We start from the raw sequence: 14,704 nt of genomic DNA, 5'->3' as shown, positions 1-14,704 counted from the left end.
ATTAAAATTCTGTTTTGCCTCTTCACCTGTTTTTTGACATTAGTATTTTCTTTATAATCTTTTTGCATTACAATATAAGGGTTTTTTAGTAATGTTTAGTTTTTTTAGTTTTTTTTCACTCATTTTTCCACTTCTGTGGTCTAAGGATTCCAGTGTATACCAGGCATAAGAATGAGCAACTCTAGAATTCTTGTTTAGCATTTGACCCAAATATTTAAAAATAAATTGCATTTCTTTGCTAAGGAAAATTAAATTTTACTAAACATATGGACTGTAAAGCTTCTTTATTTGTTTCTTTCTTTCTGTCATGTTAGCTTGATAAAATTAATCTCAAACTGCAAAAGTAACTCCATTCAGGGAGGTGATCAGGATCCAAACATGAATCTAGAAAATTAAGCTATAAGCTTAAAAGTGAGCATGCATTTGCAGTGAGCAGAATTGAATCCCAAACACTTTATATCAGTGAGAAAACACAGTCAGTTCTATGGAAATAAGAAAGTTCTATCTATACCAGGAAAAAATGTCTCTTAAATTACCATAGAAATGAAATATTAAAATATGGAAATGAGTGAGATTTCAAGAGTTTGTGTCTTAGCAACACAAGGTAAAATCTTTATCGATATGTTTTTCAGTTTTTTAATTCATCTACTGCATACTTTAGCATGCTCCAAAATGTGCTTTCTAGACCTTCTCCATAGTGACTGACAGCTTCATGAGAGATAATCATCGTGCTACTTTCTACGGCAAAATTCTCGCTGTTTTCATTAAGATCAAAAAATTTGGAAACAACTTTATTGCAAATATTGAACAAGTTAATTTTGCATTGCAGAACTTTAAATAGTACAGGACTGCTCTTCTTGAGAGGTCGACTCAACAGTTATGTAAACACTGATTTTTTATACTATTTAAATATATTACATAAAATTGATAGCAAAATATATCATTTAGGGTGCTGCTGTAAACATTTAATGCTCTTATTCAGACAACATTTTACACTATGGAATCACTCTGCTTCAAAACCTTTCTTGTAAGTTGATTAGAAACTACTAGAATTTTAGAAATTAGTATTTGTGAGAAAGGATATTTGATATCATATTGCTATTTTGTCCTTTGAAAACCTGCATAACCATACATTCAACAAAATCCTTCACTCTAGACATGAAAAATTAACTTTATGGTTTATTTTAATTACAATTTGAAATTGTGTGTCTACTTCCTGTTTTGAATCAATCTGGTTCCAGCTCCCTTGCATTTTATTTTTATTACATCCTTTATTATAACCATTTCAGGTCCAACCTTCTCTTCTAAGCTTTGCCATCGCCATCACCAGACTGGGTCAGACACAACTTTGTCAAGGCATATTTTGAAAACCTTCAAGGACAGATATTTCACCTCTTTTTGGGTTACATATTCTGATGATATATCACCAGTGCTGTAAAAACTCGTTACTAGTGCTCAGTCCGAACCTCCCATGCCATCCTGTGTAGCTATGGACACTAACCAGATCATTTAGCACTATAAAAAGAGTTTAGTACTGTAATCTTTGCAAGTGATTTCCCAGTAGTTGTAACCTCCTGGAAACTCCTTAGTTTATTTTTCATGTTAAATTAGCCTAATTCTTTCAGCTTCTCACAGTTTATTTATTGTAGTCCCCTGACCTTATTGAGTAGCGTTTATGGACCTTTTCCAATTTTCTAACACCTTTCCTGAATTGAGTGGGTGTGAATTGGGAAAGCTAGACACAAAATTGCAGGTACAGCTACAGTCATGCCAAATAAAGGGGATTAAAAATGCTTTGATCTGCTGGCTACATTTCTCCTAAAGTTTCTTTATTTGTGATGCAAGTGCACAGTTGGCTGGTGTTCAAGGTAGTGCTTCCCATAACATCCTTTCTACTAGAGCTGCTGCACAGCCTGAATGGATGTATGGGGATTTTTCAGGTGCAGGATTTTGCACTCAAGAGTTTCTTTGGAGTAAGTTTCATTTTCTTTCTGGGCAATAGTTAACACTGGCTATAGTTTACTTTTGAGGTGGCTATATTTCTTAAGAAAATAATTGGCATAAGACACAAAACAGGTGAATTAGGTTTTAATTTAAGGTTCTATTTAATCTGACTTTCTGAAAAGCACTGTGGAAGTATAATAATTTATTTAAAGCATGTCTTTCTCATAGCTTGTTCTAGTGACAAAACAACCCAGTCCTCCTGTTCTTATATTTAAAAGTTTTACAGATCTCAAATAATACAGATTTTCACAAGGTTAGATGTATTATGATGAAGCAAAACAAAATCTTATTTCCTTATCTCTTCTGACAAAGACTATCTCATGAAAAAGGATGTATATCACAGAGAATTAATCTCACTGTCAAAACTAAAACCCTAAAATTTAAGTAAAAACTCAATAAGATCAACCTTAAGCTTTTAAATAATGATATTGGTTCTGTTGATTTTCAAGCTAGAAGATTTTAATCTGGTTCTGTTTGATCCTGATCTCTCCATCTTTCATCTGTTTTAGAAAAGATTTATAAAATCTTTTACAGATAATTGCAGATAATTACAGATAAATGTCAGACATAGCATAATATAACTAAATATTTCAAAAGAGAGTATTCATTAGACAGTACTTATGAGGATAGATTTTTATTTCAATGAATTTCAGAGCCAATGTAGCCTGTGCATAGGAAGCCTAAGAATGTATGCACTTCCTACATATCTTAGCCATCAATTCTTAATTGTTCTGTTATCTGCACTCTAAAAAGATCTTCAGACTCTCCTTATTTACCAAAGAACCTCAAAATATGATCTTTCAAGATCCTCATAAGATCATATTTTCCAATTATCAAGTTTAGTCAGTTGATAGTGTGATTTAATATAAGGATATAAATATAAATTTAATAAAATATAATTATATATTTTAATAATCATTTAATTTTTATATTTATTTATAAATATTATTTATAATTAAATATAAATAATATAAATTAAGGATTTAATATAAAAACTATCTTTGTAGAGGTATTTTTTCTTCTCATTGCAGATCTTAATCCCTGCTGTCTTATCTGTAGTTTCATGCATACATATCACCTACTGTTAGAAATAGAGCTTTATAATTATAATATATATAATTTATGATTTTCTAGTTCAGAATTTAATCCCTGCACAGAGTTTCTGAGCACTGCCTTACCCTGGCTTTCTCTTCCCATCATTTTGTGTATTATTAATGTCAGTGAAATGTGCTTGAATTCAGGAATTCTGTAAGTCCTTGCAGAGAATTCTGGACCAGAAATTAAAAGGATGGCCCTAAGTACAAGGCAGTTGACAGCCTCTTTTCCAAGAGCATGATAATCTCTTTCATCTGTAATTTTATTTATGAGCCCCACTTCTTCCCTTCTGCATTTTGTAATTATTATCATTGGAGAGCCAGTAATGGCCCTCATTTGATTTGTGCTGGTAAGAGAAGAAGCATAATGTATACTGCTCTTCTGCTGGAAGAACTACATTTTCTTTTTGCAGATTGCATATGTTTATTAATTACTAAGTTTATAGGATTTTTTTATATACTCTTTTTTTTTTTCTGGCTGACTTTCAGGGTATAGATTTGGTTTTAATCTCTATGAATCTGCTCTGATGTCTACATTAAAGCTTGAAAATTAACAGCAAATATTTTATTCTACCTATTCTTCTGGCTTGCTTTTAGTTTGCCAGAACTTGTTGATGAGCAAGAGTCAGCTGGCTAACTTATTCTGCCATGCAACATCTATAGTGGTGTATCTCAGCAGGAAAAAACTCTTCTCAGCAGCATTTCTAAAATTACAAGAGTTTAGAGGAATGCCTCATCTATTACCTTCAGTGTGCAGGCAGCCAAGGGAAAACAAAAAATGAGTAAGATACACACCACTATAACTTCTGCATCTTTTCTGAAACTAACAAACCTTCTGCAAATGTTGCAAACCAACCTGAAATGTGGTCAGCCATTCTGAAGAGGTAAGTTTATTTCTTTCCCTGATGATACCAATTGGATGTGTCAGCTGTGTGTTATGTAAGAGCAATATCTGTTATACTCTAAAAAAAAGTGCTGGGGAATACCTCACCAGTTTGGATGCTATTTTTATTTTGCCTACCTTTTTACAAGAGACCATGCATGGATGTATTGGTTTATATGGTTGTTTAATACGTTATCATGTTGGAAAAACATTCTTACCCAAAAATAAAAAGCTCGTATCCATCTTGGTTGCTTAACTACACTGATATAGACAAAGAAGTAGAACTTTATTGTACAGACTGGCCTGTAGTGAAGGGTGGCAATAATGTAATTTTTTTAGCACATGGTATATGACAAGCCCGTCAGCCTTTACTGTCAGAGGAAATCTGACAGCACACAAATGGAGCCACAAACTTTGAAGGAATGCTGCGCTAACCTGGGCTAGTTAGGTGATTGAATTAACTTCTGATGAGCAAATAATGTTTGTAACCCTAAATGGAGAAGAGGGAATAGATACGGCTAAATCTGGGCTGGCATATTTGACTGAATCAATTTAGGAGAACAAAAGTCCCCAGATTATTGTGGTAGGAAAAAAAAATTAAAAATTAAACATAAAACATTCTACAGGAATTGAATGGTGCAATCATAAAACTTATTCAGAATGCAGAGGGAATAATGTTAACAAGGAAAGAAATAAAAACCTTTTAAAATCTTCTGTTGTCTGGAATGAGCCACTTGGCATACACTATAGAAAAAGGGGACATTATAACAGCATAGAAATGGTACCACTTCAGGCTTGAATGTGCAATTTAGTATCTTCTTGTAAAAAAATATCTGCAGTAAGGTTGAGACTCCAAGTTTTATAAAATACATAGAAATAAAAAAAGTTGGTGATGTAGCTTAGGGACATGGTGTGAGGACGGGGACAGAGGCGATGTAATACGATGGAGGCGATGTAATACGAATTTACAGCGCTGATATTTAAATGCAGCTGTTACTGCGTGAAGGAGGTGCAATTTTTACCTACAATTTCCACCTCAGTAGGAAGCCTGATATCTTCTGAAGGGAGAGAAGGAAGGCACTAGGAATAACAGCCGAGATAACAGGGCAGGGGCTGACGCTTCTCCTCAGCGGGGTCCACACAGACTTCCCCACCGATTTCTCCGGGCACAATTCCCTTATCCCGGCTCGGCGGGCGGAGGGACAGCCACCGGCTCGGCGCCCGCCCCTCAGCGCCCCGGGCCCGGCGTTCCCGCCCGTCCCCACCCCGCCCGGCGCTGCCGGCGCCATTCCCTCAGCCTCCGCTGCGCGGCAGGCCGGGCCGGGCCGGGCCGCTGCCTTCCCGCCCCCTGCCGCCGCAGCCGGCGGCCTGGCAGCTGCGAGGCTGCACTCCTCCAGGATGGTTCACCATTCGGGCTCCATCCAGTCCTTTCGCCAGCAGAAAGGTCAGTACGAACCCCGCCGTGCCCCCGGCGGGAGGCCCCGCGGAGCCGCTCGCTCTGCGGGCGCACAGGGAGGGGGCAGCCGGGTCTCGCCGCGGTTTCCCCGCGGTTTCCCCGCAGGGTCGCCCCGGGGCTGCCAGGTGCGTTTGTGTGCGCGCTACACCCGAGCCTGTGGGTGCTCGCCTGCGGGATGTAGCCCGGGTCCTGCTCTGGAGGCGCACTGATGCTGTCGGATGCTTTGCTGGGTCTCAGATAATGCGGCTGCAGTGGAGGGGAGGATGCCCGGTGGCGGGCGGTGAGCCGGGCCGAGCCGAGCCGCAGACCTGTCCGTAGTAGCCCCAGCTACTGCGGCCGAAAGACCCCGCTCCGGCCTCGACCCCACGTCCGACCCGCTCCGCTTAAGTTGTAATTCGTGGCGGGCGGTGCTGCTTTGGGTCTCGGCTGTTGAACAGGTGAATCCAAGGATGCCTGTATGCGTGCCACAGACAGATCGTTCAGCCTCTGGAGTTCACTGCAGTTGTTACTAGGTTTGATTTAGGTTTTAGTCTTCGTGTCATCCTGTTATCCAAGTACGAAAGTAGAGGAAGAATATTAGGTGTAATTGTGAGCAAGGCTCTGGTGTTAAAAGTGCAGTTACAACTTAGACTCAATCTGTGTATTGGGTTGTTTTTTTAATCTGCTATTTTAATTGCCAAACAGAAGCTCTTTGGTGGTCAGCAAATATAAAGGTATTTCCAGTTGTGATTACCATCACTATAAAACCTGTATTGTATTCATGTTAGAAAAAAGATGATTCTCTCCGTGAGCTTTATTTATTTTTTTCTTGATCATGGAACCAATATTTTTACTATTTTTTTTCTCTCTAATTCTACTTTGATGGATCAGATAAACCAAGGTTTCTCTCACTTTGTTCTCTTTCAGTCACTGATAAACTTTTTTTTAAAAATTATTCTTACAGTGCAGTATGCCATAAATTATGATAGGAAATGGTATTCTTTATACATAAATCATGAGGTCACTTATTTGATTTTACCTCATTGAACTTCTTCTCTTTGACTGGTTAGTTGAAAATAAATAATTCAAAGCACTTTTTCCATTCTGGTAATCCCATAATAAATTTACTTCCTTGCTGTAGAGGTTTTGCATTTAATGCCAGTCTTGTGTAATGAGTGGTGCTGTCTCAGACTGTAGAAAGTCTGATTTAGTCAGGTCCAAAGGTAATTAATTAGTATAAAAACATATTTTTTCAACTGTCAAGTCTACATTTATAAAAGCATTAGAAGCCTTGAAGCCACAGTGTTAGTCCTTACTTTTTCATAAGACGTTTTCATAATTTTTTTTGCACTACAGCAATGATTAGCATGCTTTAGAATCGTTGTCAAGGCCCTTCAGAGAAAATGCAGCTGTTCTGTAATAATCCTTAAAAAACCTACTCCAAAACTAACTTTCCATGCTCTAGTTCAACTTGAGTCCTTTGACTTGGATTTATGAAACTCTGTGTTTGCACAAGTCATAAAACTTTGTAAAAACAAAGTGAATTTTGCCTGTTACTTTTTGAGAAGATTGTTGTTCTCATCTCCTTATTCCTGAAGAAATCCTGATTAAGATACCTTGCCAGTCATCAGGCTTTGGAAAAGAGAGGATGCTTTTCTGGAGCTGTGTAACCTGTACAGTATTGACTAACATGACTTGCTTTCCCAAACTTCTCAAATGCAGTGTGCTTTGTATCTGAGTTCAGTCTGTTTTTCTCAACCTAAAACTTTTAGGAATGGGGGAGGACAGCGTGAAATCTTGATCAAAAGGCTACAGCAAAACTAAGCAAACAAAAACTGTAATCAAAAATTCATCATCTTGTCATGAGGTATTGAGAAGAAGCTGAGCATCTGGTACTCTGAAGTTCACGGACACTGATCTAAGAAGCAAAAAACATGATGTGTTTTTTTTCTTTTGATTTAGTATTTTATATCAGTCTTTATTAAAAAATTAGTATTTTGCTTACTGTAAGTTCTAACTTGCTGAGATTTTGACTAAATGCATTGTTTGTTTTCCACCTGCTCACAAAATAGTGCCCTAAATTCCCTTTCTTTACAGAATCAGTGGTAATCTTCATGAAATGGCCAAATGCCCATCACAGCTGTGCCTTGTATGCTTCACTTGCATTAAGACCAAGCTTCATTTTTTAGGGGGGCATTGAAAAGGCATTATTTTAATGTGGATTCTCAATCATATAGAAGAAATATGCATCAGCAAATCCCATAGTTCGGGAAAACAAATAGGAAATAATTTTAAACTCCTCAGAAACAGGACCTACCTATTGCCAGGTAACATAATATTCAAACTCATTTGCTAAAGAGGAGTAACTTAAAATGGGAGACAGAATGGGGTAGAGAGCATTTTTTTTCCCCTTATTCTGAGCACTTTGTTCTAGCTGAGAAGTTGTGGTTTCAGTACCAAAGCTGTTTTTACAAGGTTTGAAGGAATAAGAAGACTTAAGTTCTTCACTCCCTTGGGTGTCTGGGAGCCTTCAAGAAGAAGGAGAAAAGAAAGAAAGGAAAAATTATATTGAGGATTTGTTACTGTTTAGAATTTAGGTGTTGTTTTTCTTTAATTTATCGTTCACTCCTTGACAGAGTGAGGAGGTGTTCAGAGTAGGAGGCTGCTGCCATCGTTTTGTCTTGCTCTTTGTTCAAATTGTGTATGCAGAGTGAAACCTTCAGTTTCAAAACCTGCAGCAGAGCTCAACGTAGTGTTATAAAAAGACACAGAAAGGGTTGAAAAAATGGATCTCGTTCCTCTTCACCCCCACAATTCTTGTTCTTCTACTTGTATCCAAAAATAATGTCTATTGAGAAGAGCAGTGTCCTAGAGGTAGACTAAGCTGTGTCTCTGCACAGCAGTGTGTTAGATCTGTTTAACCATCTGTATAGTATTTTCTAGCTATTTTTAACCTTTGCTTTGGCAGAAACTGGTTTTTCTGAAATGATTTTCGTCAGTAATATTCTCAGACAAAAACCATATTAGTAAATATATACCTTTGTACTTTTTACTTTTTCAAAAGGCAACCTATGGCCTCAGAGGAACTATGTCAGAGGAAAGGGGAAGAAATGTTTATTATTTACTAGTTTGTTCCTGACCTTTTGAAAAGAATAATTTTCTTCCTTGGAAATTAATAAATGGTAAAATATATATATATATATCACTATATATATGTATCTATATATATATATATTACTGGATATACTTCTTTAATATACAGGTTCATGTAAAACTAGTAGGTAATTAATAGTTATTTTTAAATGAGAACTAAGAGCATGTTGAGAAGAGCAAAAATAATCTCTACAGTAATTTGTACTTCAGTAATTCCAAGGAAAGATAGCTAGCTAGGAACCATAATCTTTTATGTGTAGGACAAAAAATATACTGCAGCCTTATGTAGATTTTGTGTAATAGGTGCAGGACAGGTGCTAAGCAATTGCTTGTTTTTTAGGGGACTCTACTGAAAACTTATAATCTTCAGAAGGAAAGGCAACCTAATTTGCAAGAGGCTTTTGTAACAGATATTCGGTGTGTGGGTTTGAATAAACCTGTGTTTAAGGTGCAGGTCAAGGCAATTACTATGCTTAAAATTTTAAACATGTAGGACTTTTATCCTGATATACAAACTACAATTTCCTGCATACTTTGCTGGGTGCTTTTATTGACTAGTGATGTTTCTTTAGTACCACTATCAAAGCTTTTTAATGAAGGAGGTCAATGCTGGGAAGAAGAAAAGATGTTTGTGCTTTAAAATTGCGTTGCTTTCATCTTGATGTATGAGATTTAAGAATGTGGACTGCAGATGAAATCCAGTGGCCAACTGGGGGTGCTTCTCATGTTTCTTGTCAACCAGTTTCCTGGTTCAGTGAGGCAGGAAGGAGTTCATCAACTTTGATACACGTTAAGTCTTTGAGAGCACTGATTTAGCCTCTGAAAGGATTTGTCTTGGAATAGCTTGAATTAAAATACAGAAATCAGGGATCTCCGTAGAAGATGTATTTCTAGATGTATTCCAATTCTCTTCTGTGCTAAATATTTTGTTTCATGTTATATATTGCCACTTGAAGTTGTAGTGTGATTTAGAGGGATTGAGGATTTGCTTGACAATCTCTAATAGCTCTGCCTTCACAGGGGAACTTGTTGATTCATTGACTTTTTTTTTTTTGTTAAATCACTTGGAGCTACTTTGAGAACCAGTGTTGCTGTAGAGTAGAGCTTTCTGTTATGGTTGCTTTACTCTGGTTTTAAGATCTTAATGACCTGCATTCTTTATAGAACAACTTGTGAAATTGATTTGCATTTCTTGTGAATTTAAATGAGAATTTGTAAACATCACATTTTATATTGCTCCAGAGTTTTCAGTATTCAGGAACTTGGACTTGTGATAGAATCTTATGGAGACTTCTCCAAGGATGTTTGATGCTTCTGTGGCATGCATGAATGTAGTAAACTTAATAATCCAAGAAGACTGCTGAAATTACTAGAAGATGGAATTCTGTTAAACAAAAATTTGAGAGAATGTGACCCTTTGCCACACAAAAAAAAGACCACTTTTCTGTTCTCCAGAGCAGAAAAGCCAAGTTTTCATGTCAGTGTGAATAAAGCAATTTTTTTGGCCTCAGCTCTAGAGTTCACATTCTGAGGAATACTAACATATACAGAAAATTTCAAATCCATGCTCATCTTGACTCTGAAAGCTGAAAGCAATGCAGCTATTAATACAGTCCCTCAAAACAATACTATATTTAAACAGTGTTACTTAATATCTTTTTTTAGGGCACTGAAAGGCAAGGTTCAGCATTTAGTAAGGTTTTATTTGCTCTTGCTTCTTTTGCCTGATACAACTGCTCAACCTAGGATGCACTCCCATCTTTTCATTCAGACACCTTTTAAGGGCCCATTATATGTCTTTTTATTCCAGATGATACTGTTATGAGTTGTAACTTCAAAAAAATATAGAGCTTTTTGAAAACAATCACAAAATATGACATAGTAAACCTTGTATTATGCAGGTGCATGAGTGCTGTAGGAAAAAAGTTGGTTTTTTTGTTTTTTTTTTCCCAAAGAATGATTATTTTAAATGAGAAAGCTAAGAATATCAGAAAATTTTTGAATATTGCATAACTCTATCTGGCTGCAGATAATGATGCTGTGATTAGATGTCTGGGCATTAACTTCCTACATTCTGTTTTAAGTGTAGCTTGATATAGTAGTATCTGTGGACAAACCTTGTACCTATTCCACAGCTTTTTAAAATTTCCTGAATAAGGACCTGTGAAAATTTTTCATTTTCTTTAGAACCCTCATCAGTTTTATTTCATTTGGTATCACCACAAAAATTGCGAGTTCCTGATCTGCCTTCATATTTTAGTTTATTTATTATGCTTTTTGTAATTTTTGAAATCCGATAACTGAAACAACCCCATCAGTTTATGTTGTTATAATAGCGTTTTGAATATATCAGTTTTTGTTGCAGCAACATCAGCACTAGTCAACATATTTTATGATTAGAGATATTTTAAAGTTCCAACAACTCTGAGAAACTGAAACATTGTCTTGGCTAACAGTACCAAGAGCCTTGCATTACAGTTAATGCAGATGGCTAAGTAATAAGTAGGAAAGCAATGAAAACAAAGTAGCCATCCATATTTGAGACAAAGTGTGACAGCAGAAAGTGGATATGCTAAATTCACAAGTTTGCTGAGCAACATGAAGATTACTTTTTTTCTGCTTTGGCCTGTCTAAGCTGAAGAGAGTGTCTGTGTTGTCTTGAGTCAAACATTGCAATGATATTTGCAAAAAGCATTATACATGTGTTTACCCAGATTAGAAATCTTTACCAACCTTTTTCTGTTGCTATATATTCTATATATATATAATTCTATGTATGTGTATATGTGTATATATATATATATATTCTGTATATGTTCTATATATTCTACAGCCTGTGTTACAGTAGATTATTTATCAGAGAAAGGTATATCCAAAACCAAACTGCAGTGTACAGCAATACAAATCTGAGCTACAATGAATTCAAATTCATCACTGTTTCCTCAGAAAGAGATTCTTAGTCTGCCTCATTTGGATTATTATCTGTCTTGTGAGGGCTTTTAGCCACTGCAGTTACTTAAGGGAGGAATTGTTCATTTGACTGGTGAGGTCACAGTTTAATTCACAGTATATTTGAGTATATTTGGCATTATATATCTGGCAGTGAGGTTTTGAAGAAACTGATACCTTAAGTTTTCCTTTTTGGTCATGTCTAATATTCGTACATCAGGCAAATAGCCACATCTATTATGTAACTGTTTGATCTGCTTAAAGGTAGGATCTTCTGAGTGGGAAAAAAGATACCGTGAAAGCTGAATTAGATTCCATCTGCAACTCAGGCAAAGGAAGTGTAGTTTGAAAAGTATCTGTGGAAATCTCCTTTGAACAACAAATTGCCACTGTTCATATGGTTTTCATTGATTTCTTTAGTAACAACGTAGGACGAAGCCACACATGTTTTGTTCCATCTTGTCTGTTATTCTTTCTGCATTCCTGTGTGGCACCCTAGCACAAGAAGGATGCACAAACAAAGGAATTTAGAGCTCACTCAAATCGGTGTTGAAAAATTTTTAAGTACATCACAGTTACACAAGAGTTGTAGCTAGTCACGCATGCTCCAGATAGCTCCTGTGATGAAGGCAAGCTCTGGAGTTAGAATATATTTGAAATGTCATATTCTGTTCTCCACTTGCCTGGTTCAGTGGAATTACTCTTGCTCAAAAATTTCCTTACTCCTTACTGTTTGTTTAGTAGCTTCATCAGTAGTATGTCTTTATAATCCAGAAGATCTAATGTATGTAATATCTGTATTCTCTTATCTTTCTGGTTCATTAAACTAATGGAGTTAGTGCTTTTAATGAATTCATTTTCCTGAAGCATTAGGGTTTTTTGTTGTTTGTTTGTTTTTTTTTCTTTTTTGTTTTTTTTTAAATTATTTTTTTATTTTGTTTTTTTTTGTGGGAGGAGGAAGTCTGTTTTTAGCTGTGGGCTATTTTATTGTCTGTCCTGGTTTAAAGGACAGATATCTGCCAAGGAAGGTGGGAACCTCCCTTGGAGTGGAAACCCTTCCCTCCAGACTGTTATAACTTTGAAATTACAGGACTTTCAGACAAAGGTATGAGAAAAGGAATAACATTTGTGCATAACAAGACAAAAAACCCCAACAACACTGGCAGCAGCAACAAACAGAAGCAGAAACTCAGTGCCAGCCCTCTCTTGCCTGCAGGCGCTTTCCTTTTGGGTGCAGTTCCGGGCACGGCCCGCAGGGGCGCTGGTGGCTCCGGGCCGGGCAGGGCAGGCGCGGTAATTCCTCCGCGGCAGCAGGGGGCGCTGTGGCGCAGCGCGGCCGCCTCTCTGCACGTGGGTAAGGGTGGATGGAGAGGGCCCTTTCCACTGAGATCGGGTGTTGAGGAAATGTCCCAGTTCAACAACCACTTTTACGAGCAAAGGCTCACCCATGGTAGGAGAAGCAGTAAAGGCAAATTTGCCCTGTGGTAGCAACAACTTGACTGTTCCCTTCTGGTCCCAAGAGTGAGAGAGAGCAAGGAGCTGAGCCCATACCCCTTACCCCCCAGCCAAAATCTCCCAATATCTCTGCACTTCCCAAGAGAAAGCCCCCCAGGTAGGAGTGTATCCAACTGCACCCTTCCCCCTCCTCCTCCTCCTCCCAGCCACATTCTCTGCCTCTTAAGTATCCGTAGTTCCCATCTCTTAGGCAACAAATGGGAGAACACTGAGAGAAAGAAAAGGAAAAAAAAAAAATATATCCTAACCTCCAACACAGTCCTTTAGTTTCCATCTTGGTGTGGTTGTTTTAAAACTGATCAAACAGTGAAAATGTTGGGAGAAGCAGGCAATCCTAAGAGTTTCCAGAATTTTTGAATGAGTTGAAAGATCATAGGGAGGAATTTCTAAAATACAGGCACAAAAAGTTAAAAAATCCAAGATATAGATAGGTGTGTATTTATGAATAGATCTGGAAATGGTCAGTGGGTGGGTGAATAGATAGATAAAACAATACCAGATAGTGACAGCAGACTTAAGCATATTGAGCAGACTTTTCTGTGTAAGCAGCACTCCTTAGTTGGTCATGCTGAAGTAGGACTGTACACCGGGGATTTCCAGATATCACAACAGAACCCTCTTCATCATGTCAGCAGCACCAGCAGCACCAGCTTCAGCACTGAGTTTTGATTCCAAAGTCACTTGCAAAAGGAAATGGGACAAAGTAACTTAGAGCGACAAAGTTAAAATTTTGAAGAAGGTGGTACGTGGGTGTATGTATGCATGCATAGAGTCAAACAGTTCAGTGAGAAAAATTCAGTGCCATCTGAATCCAAAATCTGTATGTCTGAATATTCTGCAGAGGCTGGTTCTTTCATCTGACCTATGCAAGAAAACACAAGACTTATGCATTATTACCATTTTGTCTCACATAAAATAGTTCTGGGTTTGTATTGGCATCATGTGCAAAGTTGAGACATGGCAAGAAGTACTGCTGAATTTTGAGTGGTCTCAGTGAAGAAGACTGAAGACTTACATTCCTCTTGTGCAGCAAACTTGCATTTTGTTAGTACATATAATTAGATATATTTTTCTATATGTTAAAAGCTTGATTTTCATGTATATCAAGCATTCAATAAACATTTGTATATCTCTGAATGTTGATTTTTTACAGAGAAAAAGTTTTTGTATTTTCAAAACTATGTAGGTGAAATTCCACTGAGGAGTGTCACACTTGTGGGATGTAGAATTGGTCACAATAAAATTTTTTAAAAGAGTTTTCAAAGATGAAGATAAGTGCTCTGTCACCTTTTTTTATAAGTTTTTATGTTTTTTTTATAGCACTTGGCTATCTAACAGGAATTGCTAGGAGTCATCTACCTAATGCTGTTTGCAAGGTTTTGGAATTCTTTAAAAAGTTGACCTTAAGTTCCAAACCATTTTTAAAACAAGTCTGTTTATCAGAAAATTAAATAATTTCTTAAAAATATTAATTTAGGCCTGAATAGCTGCCCCTGGTTCCATCTTTTATTGATGTGTTTGTTAGATGGCTATGGCTACACTCAGAGTTAGCCCTGAATTTTGACTGGGGCAAGCTGCAAGCTTCAATACGAGTCATCTGGTCTCCTGAGCACCATTGGTAGATTGTGTGTGTGTGTGTGTCATTGAAGCCACTGCAAATTAAAGGTGAAA

The 14,704-nt window shown here is 37.1% G+C and overlaps 1 protein-coding gene across 2 annotated transcripts in view; it reads left to right on the top strand.

Moving 5' to 3' along the window:
* ANO3 (anoctamin 3) overlaps positions 1 to 14,704 on the top strand; it is a 157,956-nt gene that overhangs the window by 28,454 nt on the left and 114,798 nt on the right. Inside the window, exon 1 of one of the 2 annotated variants that reach the window (XM_015630781.2) lies at positions 5,307 to 5,425. The exons of the other annotated variant lie outside the window; for it this stretch is intronic. Coding sequence (XP_015486267.1) covers positions 5,380 to 5,425 — 46 coding nt within the window. The 5' untranslated portion in view covers positions 5,307 to 5,379. Of the gene's footprint in view, positions 1 to 5,306; positions 5,426 to 14,704 lie in introns of those variants that run through there. 2 annotated transcript variants of the gene reach the window in all.

The sequence above is a fragment of the Parus major genome, chromosome 5 (genome assembly GCF_001522545.3).
Source record: "Parus major isolate Abel chromosome 5, Parus_major1.1, whole genome shotgun sequence".
Taxonomy (NCBI): domain Eukaryota; kingdom Metazoa; phylum Chordata; class Aves; order Passeriformes; family Paridae; genus Parus; species Parus major.
The sequence above is the reverse complement of the archived record's forward strand: the minus strand, read 5'-3'. Positions and strand labels throughout refer to the sequence as shown.